The sequence below is a fragment of the Oncorhynchus kisutch genome, linkage group LG13 (genome assembly GCF_002021735.2).
Source record: "Oncorhynchus kisutch isolate 150728-3 linkage group LG13, Okis_V2, whole genome shotgun sequence".
Taxonomy (NCBI): Eukaryota; Metazoa; Chordata; class Actinopteri; order Salmoniformes; family Salmonidae; genus Oncorhynchus; species Oncorhynchus kisutch.
In genome coordinates, this window is record NC_034186.2 from 76,690,625 (window position 1) to 76,711,676 (window position 21,052).

The 21,052-nt window shown below is 44.4% G+C and overlaps 2 protein-coding genes across 6 annotated transcripts in view; both read left to right on the forward strand.

Annotated features, from left to right (window-relative positions):
• Window positions 1-2,706, forward strand: part of LOC109880886 (phospholipid-transporting ATPase ID) — a 105,550-nt gene extending 102,844 nt beyond the window's left edge. The window contains 1 exon segment of the mRNA XM_031787466.1: window positions 20-2,706. Within this exon segment, the coding sequence (XP_031643326.1) occupies window positions 20-118 (99 nt within the window). The 3' untranslated portion in view covers window positions 119-2,706.
• il6r (interleukin 6 receptor) lies at window positions 144-18,886 on the forward strand. 5 transcript variants are annotated; one of them, XM_031787461.1, is made up of 11 exons: window positions 144-5,589; window positions 12,862-13,135; window positions 13,175-14,025; window positions 14,193-14,316; window positions 14,502-14,680; window positions 14,844-15,004; window positions 16,952-17,096; window positions 17,428-17,468; window positions 17,555-17,609; window positions 17,995-18,097; window positions 18,350-18,886. In XM_031787461.1, the coding sequence occupies exons 1-11, from the start codon at window positions 5,508-5,510 to the stop codon at window positions 18,603-18,605; spliced, it is 2,271 nt and encodes a 756-aa protein (XP_031643321.1). In that variant the 5' UTR covers window positions 144-5,507; the 3' UTR covers window positions 18,606-18,886. The 5 variants fall into 5 exon arrangements, with proteins under 5 accessions (XP_031643321.1, XP_031643320.1, XP_031643319.1 ...); XM_031787459.1 differs by having other exon boundaries at window positions 199-1,751; window positions 1,805-5,589; window positions 12,862-14,025; XM_031787458.1 differs by having other exon boundaries at window positions 199-1,204; window positions 1,258-5,589; window positions 12,862-14,025.
• Window positions 18,887-21,052: the final 2,166 nt, after the last annotated feature.

Genomic DNA, 21,052 nt, shown 5'->3' on the forward strand with positions numbered 1-21,052 from the left:
TATTCCACCTGTCCTGCAGGATGCTCTATTTGGTTGGAGGGGCGTCGCCTATCGCACCAGTGGAACCAGCAGCCCGGGACCTCCACCTGTTCCCAAGGAAACCAACCACACCGTGTGAGACGGACAGACAGATGGACAGATGATAGAAAGAAGAAGGACAGGCTGTCATATCCCACTGGATTATCTTGGAATATGTGAAGAAATCCTGCATTTGGAAGTTTGGAATACTGAAGGTGGAATGTTTGGAATGGCACTCACCCTGGGTTATGAAGAGATCCAAAGTGGCAGCCATTGTAGGCGGAAGGCATACACACCTATCACCACTCACTGGCATTTGTATGACACTGTCGTTGCAATAGTGTTGGTACATATATGTGTCCGTCTGAAAGATAGTGTGTGGTAGTTGTGATAGACATGCTCAGACTACCCACAACCCACTTCTCTGTCTTCTTCAACCAATGAGGCAGGCTGAAAGAAGCACTTCTTCATGCAAATGATGTAACCATCTGCTGAAGAGCTTGGTACCACAGGGTTCCGGACAGAAACCCCGCTCCAACAGCACCCCTGTGGTTCAGACATGACTATACTATTTATACAATGGATCATATGTCATAACATCATATCAGATTGGTTCAAACCAAAGTATTGAATTGAGTCTTTATGACAGAAGAGAGGTTCATTTGATCATCAGAAAGGTGGTGAATTGAGTCTTTATGACAGAAGAGAGGTTCATTTGATGGTCAGAAAGGTGGTGAATTGAGTCTTTATGACAGAAGAGAGGTTCATTTGATCATCAGAAAGGTGGTGAATTGAGTCTTTATGACAGAAGAGAGGTTCATTTGATCATCAGAAAGGTGGTGAATTGAGTCTTTATGACAGAAGAGAGGTTCATTTGATGGTCAGAAAGGTGGTGAATTGAGTCTTTATGACAGAAGAGAGGTTCATTTGATGGTCAGAAAGGTGGTGAATTGAGTCTTTATGACAGAAGAGAGATTCATTTGATCATCAGAAAGGTGGTGAATTGAGTCTTTATGACAGAAGAGAGGTTCATTTGATGGTCAGAAAGGTGGTGAATTGAGTCTTTATGACAGAAGAGAGGTTCATTTGATCATCAGAAAGGTGGTGAATTGAGTCTTTATGACAGAAGAGAGGTTCATTTGATCATCAGAAAGGTGGTGAATTGAGTCTTTATGACAGAAGAGAGGTTCATTTGATGGTCCGAAAGGTGGTGAATTGAGTCTTTATTACAGAAGAGAGGTTCATTTGATCATCAGAAAGGTGGTGAATTGAGTCTTTATGACAGAAGAGAGGTTCATTTGATGGTCAGAAAGGTGGTGAATTGAGTCTTTATGACAGAAGAGAGGTTCATTTGATGGTCAGAAAGGTGGTGAATTGAGTCTTTATTACAGAAGAGAGGTTCATTTGATCATCAGAAAGGTGGTGAATTGAGTCTTTATGACAAGAGAGGTTCATTTGATGGTCAGAAAGGTGGTGAATTGAGTCTTTATGACAGAAGAGGTTCATTTGATCATCAGAAAGGTGGTGAATCGAGTCTTTATGACAGAAGAGAGGTTCATTTGATGGTCAGAAAGGTGGTGAATTGAGTCTTTATGACAGAAGAGAGGTTCATTTGATCATCAGAAAGGTGGTGAATTGAGTCTTTATGACAGAAGAGAGGTTCATTTGATCATCAGAAAGGTGGTGAATTGAGTCTTTATGACAGAAGAGAGGTTCATTTGATCATCAGAAAGGTGGTGAATTGAGTCTTTATGACAGAAGAGAGGTTCATTTGATCATCAGAAAGGTGGTGAATTGAGATGAAATAGCAGAATGAGTGTTTTTTATGATCAGCTGCTGTTAGACATAGTACTCCAATACACCTGTCTGCATCCAGCTGTTAACCAATCATAAACATGTCTTTAATAGGCCAAGTAATGTTATCTACCTTCTCTAATAATGTATGACAGCGTGTAAACCAATGCAGTAGTGTAGAGCTGTCCCTCTAACCTGTACAGTCTGTATGAGGAATGTCTAGAACCTTATCAGTGGTCCTGGTCTTTGTATTCATGATTACATATTGCTGTGTCACCATGCCCAAAGGCTTAGTCAAACCAGACAGGGTGCACCATCCTACACTCTTATGGGTACATACTACTGTACATTCTCTATCAGTCTGCCTGACTGAAATGTTCACATACATAGTCCGTCTGTTGTTTTAGCCAATAACTTGGCAGGACACTGAGGGGTTCAGTCAGCCAACCAATGACTGAAGAATGCAGGATGCTGTCCTTGCTGGAATGTTGTAGTATATATATATCATCATAAGTTCATGAGCAGAGTTTCTGTGTTCACTATAGTTCTCAGTGAGAACGCCATTTTAACCTTACAGGACACAGCAAGACTCCTCTTCATCATGTTCTTCCTCATCCTCCTCCACTGCACCATATTGGTGACCTGCTGCTGATCCCACAGACAGAACTACAGTTATATCTCTGACTCTGAGCCCCACCCGTACTGGGCTTAAGAGAGAGGCGATGGACTTCTAACAACAACAACCTGGGCCTCCATGTTGCTTTGCGGCGGACTGACTGAGGCGTTGTGAGAGACTATGGAAAATAAGCCCTCTATGGCGGACGGAGGCTTGGGAGGGGGGGGATCAGGATTATTATGATTAAGCCTTAATAAATCCACAGTAATGATGATCAACCCAGTTCATCCCTCTACTAGGCATGTCATCATGTAATATATTCCTTCTATACAGCAGGGGAAACAAACCCAGTCCTCCAGGGCCACTGGAATGATGCTTTCACTGTTGTACTCTACAGCATACAGCTTCTGGTTAGAGAGATATAGGGTGAAACTAGGTGAGACAGCTGTTGTACTCTACAGCATACAGCTTCTGGATAGAAAGCTGTAGGGTGAAACTAGGTGAGACAGCTGTTGTACTCTACAGCATACAGCTTCTGGTTAGAAAGATGTAGGGTGAAACTAGGTGAGACAGCGGTTGTACTCTACAGCATACAGCTTCTGGTTAGAAAGATGTAGGGTGAAACTAGGTGAGACAGCGGTTGTACTCTACAGCATACAGCTTCTGGTTAGAAAGAGGTAGGGTGAAACTAGGTGAGACAGCTGTTGTACTCTACAGCATACAGCTTCTGGATAGAAAGCTGTAGGGTGAAACTAGGTGAGACAGCTGTTGTACTCTACAGCATACAGCTTCTGGTTAGAAAGATGTAGGGTGAAACTAGGTGAGACAGCTGTTGTACTCTACAGCATACAGCTTCTGGTTAGAAAGATGTAGGGTGAAACTAGGTGAGACAGCGGTTGTACTCTACAGCATACAGCTTCTGGTTGGAAAGATATAGGGTGAAACTAGGTGAGACAGCTGTTGTACTCTACAGCAGTGGTATTCAAAGTCCAGGTTGTGAGTGAACTGCAGTTGGATCACGGCAAAATAAATATATATATATTTTATGAACAAAAAATGAAGAGTACAGATTATTGTATGGGTCAACATAAAAACATTTTTGAGAAAGATAATTTAATGAATTGAAGGTTATTTGTTGATGTAAAAATCGGAATTTATGTTATTTGTTTTGGGGTGGAATGGGGTCACAAAAAAATGTTGGGAAGAAAAATGGCTTCCCCGGAAATTGTTTCCGGAAAAAAATGGGGTCCCAGCTGAACAAGTTTGAATACCACTGTTCTACAGCATACAGCCTCTGGTTAGAAAGATTATAGGGTGAAACCAGCACAACCAGTCTCTGCTGGACCCGTCTCTCCCTGCTGTAGAGGGCTCAAACCACCTGTAAGTCAGTGCAACACAATATCACTCAATTTGTGCAAATATGTACAAAAAGTATTTCCGCAGATTTTGTGCGTTTATGTGGCTTAATTTGTGTGAAAATACAACATAAAATGCTCAAATAACTTTTCAAATATTGTTCCTACGTTTGCCCCCCAAAACTGTATTTTCCTATGAATTAAGTTGCACAAAAATGTGTCTTTTCACACGAATTAAGCCACACAAATTCACAAAATACACAAAATATGCTTAAATACTTTTTGTACATAATTGCACAAGTTGAGTGTGAGATTGTGTTGCAACGTGTTATAAAGTGCTTGAATTGTGCCAGAACGCAGAAGTACAGAGTATCGCACTTCAAATGTATTACTGTTTTGGCACCTCTTACAGAGTTTTGCTTTAAAATATTGTGGCGTTCTGCCAGTGGCACATAATTATAAACAGTAGGGGCGCCCAAAATAAGTACTGTCACCTATTTCAGTCCACTTCAAGCACTGGTGTCATAGATAGATACAGCAGGTTGATGTTGGGTTTCAGTGAGAACGTTCAAGTTAAGAAAGTTACTCAAGTCTTTGTCAATCCAAAGAGGAAGTGTCAACTGAAATATAATTATTTACAGTTGACATCAAAGTATGATTTCGTTTGTAGTGTGACTGTACGGGGAATAATGTTTATAATAAGGGAAACAATCAATATAACCTATTTATAGCACTTTTTACAGACGTTTGTCTCAATGTTCTTAACCGCAACCCGGGCCTTATCTCCATAACCTAAAGAACAAAACAAGGTGAACGTGGCCATCGGAAAAGCAGGTTATTATTACTGACCACGTCATTAGGACCAGTCAAGATTACCACAAAATGTTTGCTCAATCTCCTGAAAAAGCAGTGTACTACGTAAACCTAGTGTTTGTTTTGTCACATACGCTCCCCAGCGCGCTGGCTCCGCAAAAGTGCTTCTGGCCTTTCGCCCTTCAAACATGGACAGTTTTATCTGGAAAGGAGTTTGACACATGGACACGGCACTATCTGTTCTTTCGCAATGTCCGATTTCTGAGAGTTCATGTTGTCTGACCAGAAGAAACTGAGGTTTAGGGATATATTCTCTCTGTATCGCTGAATCGTTACATATTGCGGGATAAACTTGTAATGGTAATTTCCAATTGAGCGTTTACCGTGAATACAGTCTCCGCTAAAGCGGGAACATTACCTTGAATTTTCAATCACGCTGTAAAACTGAACGTCCGCGATACAGATTAAATAGAGTTTGTTGGGAGTGTGTGTGTGTGTCTGTGTGAGAGAGACTGGAGGTGGTCCATGTAGTTGATGCCTGGGGTGTAATTAGGCTATTAGGACAAATTCTTGTAGGTCCCTCCCCGTTACGTCGTTTGTAACGTTTCTGCAACATATCTGGTGATGTCTTCGCTTCTGTTATTTTATTAAAACACAGAAGGTGGTCTGATCTATTTGAGTTATGTAAATCAACAGCTGCTCATAACGGCAGTCCAGACTCAGGCCAGCGGAGAGGTAGTCTGGAGAGCTTGTACGGGAACAGGGACAACTTGTATAACGTTTTTTTTTCTGCGTTTCAAATGAGTGTTAATTGATGTCTGAAAGGGAGCAGATTTATAATCTAGTCTACTGATACGGTGTGATTGGATTTACCGACACAGAGAGATGTCTCGTATTAAAGAAGCGTAAAGATGCCATCGTGGATCAGGCTGGCGGTTCTCCTGTCTGCGCTGACAGTCCACTGCTTTCTGGACGGGACCTGTCCACGGAGAGGTAGGTTGATTTTATTACTGGATTATATCAATCAAATATTTTCCAGAGATAGGGTAACTATGCCCCCCTAAGAACAATGTCTAATTGCTGACATAAAAAAAGCTATGTTCTGGGGGGGGGGGGGAATGGGAAAAAATTTCAGTCTCGATGTGAAAAACTGATAGCGACATACCCCAAGCGATTTACAGCTGTAATCGCAGCAAAAGGTGGCGCTACAAAGTATTAACTTAAGGGTGCTGAATAATTTTGCACGCCCAATTTTTCCGTTTTTGATTTGTTAAAACAGTTTGAAATATCCAATAAATGTCGTTCCACTTCATGATTGTGTCCCACTTGTTGTTGATTCTTCACAAAAAAATACAGTTTTATATCTTTATGTTTGAAGCCTGAAATGTGGCAAAAGGTCGCAAAGTTCAAGGGGGCCGAATACTTTCGCAAGGCACTGTAGGTCACAAATGAAGCTATCCTCAGTCAAATTGGAGCACAACTCATGAGCCCAACTCCTGCACTGTCCCCACCTGTGACTGAGAACGGGGAGAGATGCCAATTGAAAAGCTTTCTCTTAAAAACGTACGGTGCATTCGGAAGGTATTCAGACCCCTTCCCTTTTCCCATGTTTTGTTATGTTACAGCCTTATTGTAAAATATATATATCTTTTAAATGTCCTTATGTTAAATGACAATCTATACATAATACTCCATATTGACAAATGAAAAACACGTTGTTAGACATTTTAGCAAATTGATTAAATATAAAAACAGAAATATCTTATTTACATGTGTATACAGACCCTTTGTTATGAGACTCGGGAATTGAGCTCAGGTGCATCCTGTTTCCATTGATCATACTTGAGATGTTTCTACAACTTCATTGGAGACAATCTGTGTAGATTCCATTAATTGGACATGTTTTGGAAAGGCACAAACCTGTCTATATAAGGTCCCACAGTTGACAGTGCATGTCAGAGCAAAAACTAAGCCATGAGGTTGAAGGAATTGTTAGTAGAGCTCCGAGACAAGAATGTGTCAAGGCACAGATCTGGGGAAGGGTAAAAAAAAAAAAAAAATCTGCAGCATTAATGGTCCCCAAGAACACAGTGGCCTTCATCATTCTTAAATGGAAGAAGTTTGGAACCACCAAGACTCATCCTAGAGCTGGCTGCCCGGCCAAACTGAACAATCAGGGGAGAAGTGCCTTTGTCAGGGAGGTGACCAAGAACACGATGGTCACTCTGACAGACCTCCAGAGTTCCTCTGTGGAGATGGGAGAACGTTCCAGAAGGACAACCATCTCTGCAGCACTCCAGCAGCACTCCAGCAATCAGGTCTTTATTTCATATCGTCTGAGATCCCCAAGGATTGGAAAGCTGCCGCAGTCATCCCCCTCTTCAAAGGGGGAGACACCCTGGACCCAAACTGTTACAGACCTATATCCATCCTGCCCTGCCTATCTAAGGTCTTCGAAAGCCAAGTCAACAAACAGGTCACTGACCATCTCGAATCCCACCGTACCTTCTCCGCTGTGCAATCTGGTTTCCGAGCCGGTCATGGGTGCACCTCAGCCACACTCAAGGTACTCAACGATATCATAACCGCCATCGATAAAAGACAGTACTGTGCAGCCGTCTTTATCGACCTTGCCAAGGCTTTCGACTCTGTCAATCACCATATTCTTATCGGCAGACTCAGGAGCCTCGGTTTTTCGGATGACTGCCTTGCCTGGTTCACCAATTACTTTGCAGACAGAGTTCAGTGCGTCAAATCGGAGGGCATGCTGTCTGGTCCTCTGGCAGTCTCTATGGGGGTGCCACAGGGTTCAATTCTCGGGCCGACTCTTTTCTCTGTGTATATCAATGATGTTGCTCTTACTGCGGGCGATTCCCTGATCCACCTCTACGCAGACGACACCATTCTATATACTTTCGGCCCGTCTTTGGACACTGTGCTATCTAACCTCCAAACAAGCTTCAATGCCATACAACACTCCTTCCGTGGCCTCCAACTGCTCTTAAACGCTAGTAAAACCAAATGCATGCTTTTCAACCGGTCGCTGCCTGCACCCGCATGCCCGACTAGCATCACCACCCTGGATGGTTCCGACCTAGAATATGTGGACGTCTATAAGTACCTAGGTGTCTGGCTAGACTGCAAACTCTCCTTCCAGACTCATATCAAACATCTCCAATCGAAAATCAAATCAAGAGTCGGCTTTCTATTCCGCAACAAAGCCTCCTTCACTCACGCCGCCAAGCTTACCCTAGTAAAACTGACTATCCTACCGATCCTCGACTTCGGCGATGTCATCTACAAAATGGCTTCCAACACTCTACTCAGCAAACTGGATGCAGTTTATCACAGTGCCATCCGTTTTGTCACTAAAGCACCTTATACCACCCACCACTGCGACTTGTATGCTCTAGTCGGCTGGCCCTCGCTACATATTCGTCGCCAGACTCACTGGCTCCAGGTCATCTACAAGTCCATGCTAGGTAAAGCTCCGCCTTATCTCAGCTCACTGGTCACGATGGCAACACCCATCCGTAGCACGCGCTCCAGCAGGTGTATCTCACTGATCATCCCTAAAGCCAACACCTCATTTGGCCGCCTTTCGTTCCAGTACTCTGCTGCCTGTGACTGGAACGAATTGCAAAAATCGCTGAAGTTGGAGACTTTTATCTCCCTCACCAACTTCAAACATCAGCTATCTGAGCAGCTAACCGATCGCTGCAGCTGTACATAGTCTATTGGTAAATAGCCCACCCTTTTTCACCTACCTCATCCCCATACTGTTTTTATTTATTTACTTTTCTGCACACCAATATCTCTACCTGTACATGACCATCTGATCATTCATCACTCCAGTGTTAATCTGCAAAATTGTAATTATTTGCCTACCTCCTCATGCCTTTTGCACACAATGTATATAGACTCCCCCTTTGTTTTCTACTGTGTTATTGACTTGTTAATTGTTTACTCCATGTGTAACTCTTTGTTGTCTGCTCACACTGCTATGCTTTATCTTGGCCAGGTCGCAGTTGCAAATGAGAACTTGTTCTCAACTAGCCTACCTGGTTAAATAAAGGTGTTCTCAACTAGCCTACCTGGTTAAATAAAGGTTAAATAAAAAATAAATAAAAAATAAATAAAATATGGTAGAGTGGTCCAAATGGAATCCACTCCTCAGTAAAAGGCACATGACAGCCCGCTTGGAGTTTGTCAAAAGGCACCTAAAGGACTCTCAGACCATGAGAAACAAGATTCTCTGGTCTGATGAAACCAAGATTGAACTCTTTGGCCTGAATGCCAAATGTCACATCTGGAGGAAACCTGGCACCATCCCTACAGTAAAGCATGGTGGTGGCAGCATCTTGCTGTGGGGATCTTTTTCAGTGGCAGGGACTGAAAGACTAGTCAAGATCGAGGGAAAGATGAACGGAGCAAAGTACAGAGAGATCCTTGATGAAAACCTGCTCCAGAGCGCTCAGGATGTCCGACTGGAGGTTCATGAAGGTTCATCTTCCAACAGGACAACGACCCTAAGCACACAGCCAAGAGAACGCAGGAGGGGCTTCGGGACGAGTCTCTGAATGTCTTTGAAAGGCCCACCCAGAGCCTGGACCCGATCCAACATCTCTGGAGAGACTTGAAAATAGCTGTGCAGCAACACTCCCCATCCAACCTGACAGAGCTTGAGAGGATCTGCAGAGAAGAATGGGAGAAACTCCCCAAAAACATGTGTGCCAAGCTTGTAGTGTCATACCCAAGAAGACTCGAGACTGTAATCACAGCCAAAGGTGCTTCAACAAAGTACTGAGTAAATGGTCTGAATACTTACAGTTGAAGTCAGAAGTTTACATACACTTAGGTTGGAGTTATTAAAACTCGTTTTTCAACCACTCCACAAATTTCTTGTTGATAAACTATAGTTTTGGTAAGTCCGTATCAGACATCTACTTTGTGCATGACAAGTAATTTTTCCAACAATTGTTTACAGACAGATTATTTCACTGTATCACAATTCCAAGGGGTCAGAAATGTACATACACTAAGTTGACTGTGCCTTTAAACAGATTGGAAAATTCCAGAAAATGATGTCATGGCTTTAGAAGCTTCTGATAGGATAATTGACATCATTTGAGTCAATTGGAGGTGTACCCGTGGATGTATTTCAAGGCCTACCTTCAAACCCAGTGCCTCTTTGCTTGACATCATGGAAAAATCAAATGAAATCAGCCAAGACCTCAGAAAGAAACATTGTAGACCTCCACAAGTCTGGTTCAGCCTTGGGAGCAATTTCCAAACACCTGAAGGTACCACGTTCATCTGTACAAACAATAGTACGCAAGTATAAACACCATGGGACCACACAACCGTCATACATTCCTCTTAGAGAGGAATGTACTTTGGTGCTAAAAGTGAAAATCAATCCCAGAACAACAGCAAAGGACCTTGTGAAGATGCTGGTGGAAACAGGTACAAAAGTATCTATATTCACAGTAAAATGAGTCCTATATCAACACAACCTGAAAGGCTGCTCAGCAAGGAAGAAGCCACTGCTCCAAAACCGCCAAAAAAAAGCCAGACTACGGTTTGCAACTGCACATGGGGACAAAGATCATACTTTTTGGAGAAATGTCCTCTGGTCTGATGAAACAGAAATAGAACTGTTTGGCCATAATGACCATCGTTATGTTTGGATGAAAAAGTGGGAGGCTTGCAAGCGAAGAACACATCCCAACCGTGAAGCACGGGGGTGGCAGCATCATGTCGTGGGGGTGCTTTGCTGCAGGGGGGACTGGTGCACTTCACAAAATAGATGGCATCATGAGGCAGGGAATTTATGTGGATATATTGAAGCAACACCTCAAGACATCAGTCAGGAGGTTAAAGCTTGGTATCAAATAGGTCTTCCAAATGGACATCGACCCCAAGCATACTTCCAAAGTTGTGGCAAAATGGCTTAAGGACAACAAAGTCAAGGTATTGGAGTGTCCATCACAAAGCCCTGACCTCAATCCCATAGAAAATTTGTGGGCAGAACAGAAAAAGCGTGTGTGAGCAAGGAGGCCTACAAACCTGACTCAGCTCCACCAGCTCTGTCAGGAGGAATGGGCCAAAATTCACCCAACTTATTGTGGGAAGCTTGTGGAAGGCTTCCTGAAATGTTTGACCCAAGTGAAACAATATAAAGGCAATGCCAACAAATACAGTCAATTAGTATGTAAACTTCTGACCCACTGGGAATGTGATGAAAGAAATAAAAGCTGAAATAAATCATTATCTCTACTGTTATTCTGACATTTCACATTCTTTAAATAAACTGGTGATCCCAACTGACCTAAGATGGGGACTTTTTACTAGGATTAAATATCAGGAATTGTGAAACTGAGTTTAAAATGTATTTGTCTAAGGTGTATGTAAACTTAATATTAAAATATATATATATATATATATATATTTAGAAATGAGAAATGTTGCTTTGTCATTATGGGGCATTGTGTGTAGATTGATGAGGATTTTAATGTTTTTATCCATTTTAGAATAAGGCTGCAACGTAACAAAATGTGGAAAAGGTGAAGGGGTCTGAATACTTTCCGAATGCTCTGGATATCACTTGTAAATGATATACAAAACTATACTACTTTCTAAACATGAGACTATAAGTTTGAAAGTCCAGGGTCCTGGGAACAGTATTGGTATTAGGCCAACATTGTCAAGGCTGGAGCCAATCGTGTTTACTCAGACCCAAGGGTAAACTAACAAGCCACAGATTTGTCAAAACCCTTAAATAATTCTGTTTCTACAGGGTTTCCTTCACATTCTCAGCTGGTGTCACCAGTTTGGCTTTTGCCGGTCTTTATAGAGAATCTCCAGTGTCTAGTGACAGCAGCTTTATGGAGGTTGGTGCCACAGACAGAGAGATTGTTATATTATTTGTTTATTTTTAGTAAAGAATGTTCATCAGTAAACATTTAGACAAATGTTTTGTAGCTCTGTGACGGAGCTTTAATGGTGGGAGAGGAAACAGAATGACAGAGAGAGTGGAGGGATAGGAGGAGAGAAACACAGAATAGCAGACAGGGTGGCGGCATAGGAGGAGGAGAGAAACAGAATAACAGAGAGAGAGGGTGGAGGCATAGGAGGAGGAGAGAAACAGAATAACAGAGAGAGAGGGTGGAGGCATAGGAGGAGGAGAGAAACAGAATAACAGACAGAGAGGGTGGAGGCATAGGAGGAGAGAAACAGAATAACAGACAGAGGGTGGAGGCATAGGAGGAGAGAAACAGAATGACAGAGAGAGAGGGTGGAGGCATAGGAGGAGAGAAACAGAATAACAGAGAGAGAGGGTGGAGGCATAGGAGGAGAGAAACAGAATAACAGACAGAGGGTGGAGGCATAGGAGGAGGAGAGAAACAGAATAACAGACAGAGGGTGGAGGCATAGGAGGAGGAGAGAAACAGAATAACAGACAGAGAGGGTGGAGGCATAGGAGGAGGAGAGAAACAGAATAACCGACAGAGGGTGGAGGCATAGGAGGAGGAGAGAAACAGAATGACAGAGAGAGGGTGGAGGCATAGGAGGAGAGAAACAGAATAACAGACAGAGAGGGTGGAGGCATAGAAGGAGGAGAGAAACAGAATGACAGAGAGAGGGTGGAGGGATAGGGGAGGAGAGAAACACAGAATAACAGAGAGAGGGTGGAGGCATAGGAGGAGAGAAACACAGAATAACAGACAGAGGGTGGAGGCATAGGAGGAGAGAAACACAGAATAACAGAGAGAGGGTGGAGGCATAGGAGGAGAGAAACAGAATAACAGACAGAGGGTGGAGGCATAGGAGGAGAGAAACACAGAATAGCAGACAGGGTGGAGGCATAGGAGGAGGAGAGAAACAGAATAACAGACAGAGAGGGTGGAGGCATAGAAGGAGGAGAAACAGAATAACAGACGGTGAGAGAGAAAGAGTTTGTTAAAGAAGAGAGGCTGAGAGAAGATAAATACTGAGAGGAGATAGAAGAGAGACTTTGTGAAAGGGAAAGAGAGAAAGAGGTGGGAAGAAGGGATGTGTTGAAAGAGGAAGTGAAAGAGGGGTTGGTGATCAGTTATGCAATGTGTTCTCTCAGTTTATCTGTACTGCCCAGTCAACCACAACCTATACCCCTCAACGTGTGTGTGTGTGTGTGTGTGTATATATAAGGGTACATCCGTGGCGGCATGTGTGCCTGTGTCTCTGTACAGTACTGACTCATTGTGTCTTTCTCTCTCCCTCCAGACCCCCCTCCCAGGGTTCTGGTGGTGTCCCCAGGCAGCGTTCTGGTCTTGGCCTGTAGTGGTCAGGTGGAGGTGAACAGGCTGGAGGTGATGGTTAACAGGGCCAAACACACCAGCACCACCGCTGGAAATGGAAAATACACCAGTGTCATTACCGGTGTACAGCCCACCACTGTCAGCACCACAACAAACACCACATCTAACGGAACCACTGTCAGCACCACAACAAACACCACATCTAACGGAACCACTGTCAGCACCACAACAAACACCACATCTAATGGAACTACAGTCAGCACCACAACAAACACCACATCTAATGGAACTACAGTCAGTGCTATAAAAGACGACAGTGATAATGGAACTAGTGTCAGTGCTATAAAAGACGACAGTGATAATGGAACTACAGTCAGTGCTATAAAAGACGACAGTGATAATGGAACTACAGTCAGTGCTATAAAAGACGACAGTGATAATGGAACTACAGTCAGTGCTATCAAAGACGGTAGTGATAATGGAACTACAGTCAGTGCTATAAAAGACGGTAGTGATAATGGAAGAGACACATTTTCTACTGGAAAGGACACTATTGTCCTTACCGTAACAGACACTCCTGTCACAGATGATACCGGGACAGACAGTAAGAAGAAACCCGTCATCAGGAACACTCGTGCAGGAAACCACACTCTTACTGTGAGAGAAGTTAACAAAGGGAATGTGGAAGATGTAACAGAGGAGGAGCACAAAGGAGGAGGAGAGCAGAGGGATACAGGGCGGAGTCTTTACACTGTCAATCAACCAGGACATACAGATACACAGAAACTATTTCCTCTTACTGGGACATCGCTCCAACCAACCAGAGACAGCGGAGTGGGAGGGGCTGACACTGAGCTGTCCTCTAATCAGTGGACTGATGCGATGGACAGTGAGCATGACTATGAGGAAGAGGAGGAGAGGGGGAGGATGCTGAGGGGGCTGAGAGGGAGGTCTCAGTGGAGACTGAACGGGAGGCCGCTGAGAGGAGGAGAGGAAAGAGGAGGAGTAGTGGTGTTAGGGAGGAGAGGCACCACTCTGACCCTGCCCTCCCTGGCGGTGGGTGACTCTGGGAACTACAGCTGCCACCGCGGGGGCAAACTGGTCTCCTCTCTGAGGGTGAGCGTGGCAGGTGAGTTATACTGATGGCATCTCTCTGTCTAACATCATCACCTCTGGTCATTGAAGCTGACAACCATACTGTATGTGTTCTGTGAAGTGTGAATCAGCAGCAGACATTCATGGTCACATAAGAACAACGGACAAACATTCTGGATTTTCCCCTGGAATGCCTTTCAGTTCCCCCAGAGAGGCCTAAGCTGTCCTGCTATAAGAGGTCACCCAGCAGTAAGATCCGCTGTGATTGGACAGCCAGTCAACCGGTGACTCCTGTCCCTCAGTGCTACCTCCTCCTACGGAAAGGGTGAGAGCACACCTTCTTTTCCTTCTTCCTCATCTTATCACCTTTCTTCTCTTCCTCATCACTCTTCTTCCTCATCACCCTCTTCTTCCTCATTCATTTGTCTTAAATTACTTACTTTATCAAACATATGATGCCAACAGAACAGTGTGGGTGGAATACTAACTCTCTCTCTCTCTCTCTCTCAGTCTATCGGGGTCATTCTCTCGTGTCAACTGTTCCTACTCCGCCCTGCTGTCTCGGTGTTGGTGTGCTATAGGTCATCAAGAGAAGGAGAGTAGAGAGCCACACCTGGCCTACCTGTGTGTCACCAACACTGCTGGCAACACCACCAGCCCTCTCCTAGACTTTACACCTCTGGACATTAGTGAGTGTGTGTGTGCGTAAGGCATGTGTATGTGTCTGTGTGATATGAGTGCGTGCGTGCAGGCATGTGTGTGTGATGTGAGTATAGGTTTGTGTGCATGCTTAACAGACCACTCAATGAGACACCTTGCTAACATTCTCCTCCTCTCCCTCCCTGTGTGTAGTTAATCCAGACCCCCCCAGCTCAGTGGTGGTGAGGGGTGTGGAGGGGCAGGAGAGGAGACTGAGGGTGGGCTGGGCTGTTCCTCACTCCTGGAAAGAGAGAGACCGCTATCACGAGCTGCTTTATGAGCTCAGATACCACACCATGCCACACGGAACACAGGTGTGTGGCTTCGCATGCGTGTGTTGGTGTGTCTGTGTGTTTGTGTAATGACCCATGTTGTTCATCTAGCCTGCTCTGTTCTGGGTGTTGGTGTAATGACCCATGTTGTTCATATAGCCTGCTCCGTTCTGGGTGTTGGTGTAATGACCCATGTTGTTCATCTAGCCTGCTCCGTTCTGGGTGTTGGTATAATGACCCATGTTGTTCATCTAGCCTGCTCTGTTCTGGGTGTTGGTGTAATGACCCATGTTGTTCATCTAGCCTGCTCTGTTCTGGGTGTTGGTGTAATGACCCATGTTGTTCATCTAGCCTGCTCTGTTCTGGGTGTTGGTGTAATGACCCATGTTGTTCATCTAGCCTGCTCTGTTCTGGGTGTTGGTGTAATGACCCATGTTGTTCATCTAGCCTGCTCTGTTCTGGGTGTTGGTGTAATGACCCATGTTGTTCATCTAGCCTGCTCTGTTCTGGGTGTTGGTGTAATGACCCATGTTGTTCATCTAGCCTGCTCTGTTCTGGGTGTTGGTGTAATGACCCATGTTGTTCATCTAGCCTGCTCCGTTCTGGGTGTTGGTGTAATGACCCATGTTGTTCATCTAGCCTGCTCCGTTCTGGGTGTTGGTGTAATGACCCATGTTGTTCATCTAGCCTGCTCCGTTCTGGGTGTTGGTGTAATGACCCATGTTGTTCATCTAGCCTGCTCCGTTCTGGGTGTTGGTGTAATGACCCATGTTGTTCATCTAGCCTGCTCCGTTCTGGGTGTTGGTGTAATGACCCATGTTGTTCATCTAGCCTGCTCCGTTCTGGGTGTTGGTGTAATGACCCATGTTGTTCATCTAGCCTGCTGTTCTGGGTGTTGGTGTAATGACCCATGTTGTTCATCTAGCCTGCTCTGTTCTGGGTGTTGGTGTAATGACCCATGTTGTTCATCTAGCCTGCTCTGTTCTGGGTGTTGGTGTAATGACCCATGTTGTTCATCTAGCCTGCTCTGTTCTGGGTGTTGGTGTAATGACCCATGTTGTTCATCTAGCCTGCTCTGTTCTGGGTGTTGGTGTAATGACCCATGTTGTTCATCTAGCCTGCTCTGTTCTGGGTGTTGGTGTAATGACCCATGTTGTTCATCTAGCCTGCTCTGTTCTGGGTGTTGGTGTAATGACCCATGTTGTTCATCTAGCCTGCTCTGTTCTGGGTGTTGGTGTAATGACCCATGTTGTTCATCTAGCCTGCTCCGTTCTGGGTGTTGGTGTAATGACCCATGTTGTTCATCTAGCCTGCTCCGTTCTGGGTGTTGGTGTAATGACCCATGTTGTTCATCTAGCCTGCTCCGTTCTGGGTGTTGGTGTAATGACCCATGTTGTTCATCTAGCCTGCTCCGTTCTGGGTGTTGGTGTAATGACCCATGTTGTTCATCTAGCCTGCTCCGTTCTGGGTGTTGGTGTAATGACCCATGTTGTTCATCTAGCCTGCTGTTCTGGGTGTTGGTGTAATGACCCATGTTGTTAATCTAGCCTGCTCTGTTCTGGGTGTTGGTGTAATGACCCATGTTGTTCATCTAGCCTGCTCTGTTCTGGCTCAAACAGACATTACTTTTTCTATTTCGTCATCTGTGTGTTTTTACTATCATTGTGGTGACCAGAAGTCCTCACAAGGTTAGTAAAACAAGGACAATTCAAGGAAAAAGGAAAAAAGGCTATTTTAGGCCGAGGGGTTATAATTAGGGTTAGGGTTATAATTAGGGTTAGGGTTATAATTAGGGTTAGGGTTATAATTAGGGTTAGGGTTATAATTAGGGTTAGGGCTATAATTAGGGTTATAATTAGGGTTAGGGTTAGATTTATGGTTAGGGTTAGGGGGTTTGCGGTTAAGGTTATGTTTAGGGTGTTAGGGAAAATAGTATTTTAAATGTGAATAAGGATAGTAAAACAAAAGTGTTGGTGTGTGTGCATGTAGATCAAAGGGACCACCACAGCCCGGTTCTACACTATAACAGATGCGTTGCCAGGAGTACAGTACCTGATCCAACTCAGAGCTAAGGAAGAGTTTGATGGCCACTGGAGTGAATGGAGCACGGCTGTCTACGCCAACACCTGGACAGGTAACACACACACACACACCAGATCTGTACGTGCTTAATTCAACTCTTCCATACTATCATCCAGGACCAGGCTAACGAGAACCATCCAGCCCATAGACAAAGGTAGTCATGACAACCCCTCCCTGTTCCTTCCTTTCTGCTCTGGTCTCTAGTCTTAACAGATACCTTCTACAGAGCTTTACAGCTTACCTGTCAACTCCCTTACCCTTCAACGGGTCCTGTTCATGTACCCAGCCAGACACACACTCCTCTACACTAGTGGAAGTATTAGCCAGTTAGCTGTGTACGTGTGAACAGTTGTGTGGTTCATGGTGAATGTCCTTTATTACAGCCCCTGTGCCAACTGCATCCAGCGATCTTTCTACTGTTATGGTAAGAAACACACACACAGTGGTCCTAGTTGTTTAATCTCTCTGTGACATCTGTCTTTCTCACATTGTCTCATTCTGTCTCTCCAGCAGGACTACACAGACGACACAGATTCTGGCTCTGGTATGACAGAAGAGACATCAGGTTAGTGGGACAGAGAGCTACTGTATGTCGATTGGTTGAAGCTACAGTGTGTTTGTGTTAGAGTTAAGTGGGATATTTCAACGTCAGAAATCCCCCTACCTTACAGAAGGCCATAACAGGAAGCTAATGTCATAACCTCATCAACTGAACGTGCTTCAGGAAACACAGAACCTGGGCCAACTCATCTCACCCCATTCTTTAAGTTTCACACAACTACTGTACACACACACACGTCAGTATAATAGTGTAAAGTTTATTAATATCATGACCTTCACCCGCACTCCCCTCCTTTCTCCTCCCCCTCTTTTTCTCCCTCCCTCTCCCCCACCCCCTCTCTCCCAACCCCTCCTCTCCCAACCCCTCTGTTTTCCCCTCTCCCTCTCAGTCGCTGAGTCTAGGGGTGGTGTAGAGGTGTGGCCTCATGTACTGTGGGTGGTTGCTTCCTGTGTGCTGCTGTCAATCACTCTGTTGTCCACCTACCTCTACAGGTAAACCACCCCCCTCTGTTCTTCACCTCCACTCTGATCCTCCCATCCTCACTAGATAACACCCTGTCCTGTACATATCTATGGTTATCATGATTAACCATCAGTTAATTAACTAGCTGTTCAATTTTGTCATCTACAGAAACAAGCACATCATTTATCTAAATACCTTCCCCTCTCTCTTCCTCCCTTTCTCTGCTCACACTGCCTTTCCTCCCTCCTTTCTCTTTCCTACACCCTCTCTCTCTCTCTCAGACACAGGGAGAGGTTCATGTCTAAACTGTGGAGGTTGAGTCCCGTCTCCTCCTCTCCTGCTTGCCCCTCCCCCCCAGTCACAGCCCTGCCTACCCAGGAAGGACATGCCCTCGTGAACTTTGACCACCCAATCTACGGGGAACCTGTCCCACAGGAAGAAGAGAGGAAGGAGGAGGATGAAGAGGAGGAAGAAGAGGAGAAGGGGGAACTTATTCGCTTTAACAACACAAGCTATTTTCTGGTCCAGAGCAAATGATATGCCTGCTCTTAAAACAAACCCCTTACCCTCTATCCCAGCTCTTAAAACAAACCCCTTACCCTCTATCCCAGGCCCTTACCGCTAGCCCCCTGTTCCCCTAGTCCAGGCCAGAGAAGCCCTGTTATTTCACTGTTTGGATGTGTGCAGTATTTTGTTCTCATTGGGGAAAATGAGCCAGTAGAGTAATGATGTAAATATTCATTTGTGTGTCTATAAAAAAAGTATTGGGTTTTTGTAAATCATTTTGTTGGAATTAAATAAATAGTTTTGAATACAAACTTGTGTAAAGAGTTTATTTAGAAAATGCTGTTCTGAGTGTATAATCACATTTGTAGTGAAGGAAATGTATATGTGCCCAGCAGGTGATGGTAGTCATCTATAAAATGTGTTGTACACAACAACTAGGATATTTTTATTTGGGTATACATGCCATTTTTACTGGGATCTGTCACTGACAGTGTACACTGAGTGTACAAAACATCCGATTCAATCCGTGTAGATGAAGGGGGGGGGGGACAGGTTAAAGAAGGATTCTTAAGCCTTGAGAAAATTGAGTCATGGGTTGTGTGTGTGTGTCATTCAGTGTGAATGGGCAAAACAAAAGATTTAAGTGCTTTTGAACGGGATATGGCAGTAGGTGTCGGGGAAGTGTGTGGGGGGGGGGGGGGGGGGGTTCAACTAAATATTAAAGTGTTCTTAATGTTTTTTCCACTCAGTGTAAAGTCTTGTTAACAATACAAACTAAAACAGGGGCTCTCAACCAGGGGTGCTAGGACCACTAGGGGTAATTACCTATCCACAGGGGGTTCTTAAGAAGATTCATGAGACCATAGGCCTACTGCCTAAACACACACGACAGGGTACTTCAGGAGTACTGTGGGCAGAGCTACATGTAGTTAGTGGTAGTGTAACCAAGGTACTCTGGGCAGAGCTAAATGTCGCTGGTGATTGTAATCAAAAGTTTGAGAATCACAGCACTAAAACATCACCTTTCCACTAGGTGGCGGTAAAGATTCATTATTACAGTGAGTTCTGCTCTGTAGTACGTTAGTAGCACAGGTCATTTAGGTTCCTGGGGCTTCAATAATCTCCTGGTTAGCTCCTTATTTGTAGTCCGTTATTAATATTACTCTATGTATTTCATACTAAGATAGTTTTGGTTTCATGTATCAGCGGGTATATATACACACAGAGTACAACACATTAGGAACACCTGCTCTTTCCATGACATACACTGACCAGCTGGATCCAGCTAAAAGCTATGATCCTGTATTGATGTCACTTGTTAAATCCACTTCAATGTGTGTCAGGTTTAAGAAGGAGTTTTAAGCCTTGAGACAATTGAGACGTGGCTTGTGTAGGCTAATTGATACGTGGCTTGTGTAGGCTAATTGAGACGTGGCTTGTGTAGGCTAATTGAGACGTGGCTTGTGTAGGCTAATTGAGACGTGGATTGTGTAGGCTAATTGAGACGTGGATTGTGTAGGCTAATTGAGACGTGGATTGTGTAGGCTAATTGAGACGTGGATTGTGTAGGCTAATTGAGACGTGGATTGTGTATATGTGGAGTATGGTAATAGCTGCAGGGCTCACCGGTTTGAGTGTGTCAAGAGCTGCAACGTTGCTGGGTTTTTCATGCTCAACAGCTTCCTGTGTGTGTCAGGAATGGTCCACCACCCAAAGGACATCCAGCCAACTTGAAACAACTGTGGGAAGCATTGGAGTCAACATGGACCAGCAACCCTGTGGAACGAGTCCATGCACCAATGAATTGAGGATGTTACGAGGGCAAAAGGCGGGGGTGCAGCTCTATATGAGGAAGTTGTTCCTAATGTTTTGTACACTCAGTATATACAGTATATCATATCATGGTGGGTAGACCAACATTAGTCCCAGAGAAAGACATACACCTTATTTCCAGCATGGGTGGCCCTGATCCTCATAGACGTAGAGTAGTCCAAACTGTGTATGATTCACATGGTGACACTGATCCTCATAGAATGTTATTTGTCACAAACACATGTTTAGCAGATGTTATTGTGGGTGTAGCTAAATGCTTGTGTTCCTAGTTCCAACAGTGCTGTAATATCTAACACAACACACACAAGCTAAAATTCAAATAATGGAATTAAGGAATATATAAATATTAGGATGAGTGATGTCAGAGTGGCACACTAAAATACAGTAGAAAAAAAACATAGTATATAAATATCAGATGAGTAAAGCAAAAAATCTGTAAACATTATCAGAGTGACTAGTGCTACAGGCTTCACTACAGATCCGGGTTCGACCAGGAGACCCATGAAGCAGCGCACAACTGGCCTATCGTCATCCAGGTTAGAGGAGGGTTTTATCCTTGTCCCATCGTGCTCTAGCGACTCCTGTGGGGGAACAGGCGCATGAACGCTGACACGGCCGACAGTTGTACGGTGTTTCCTCCGCCA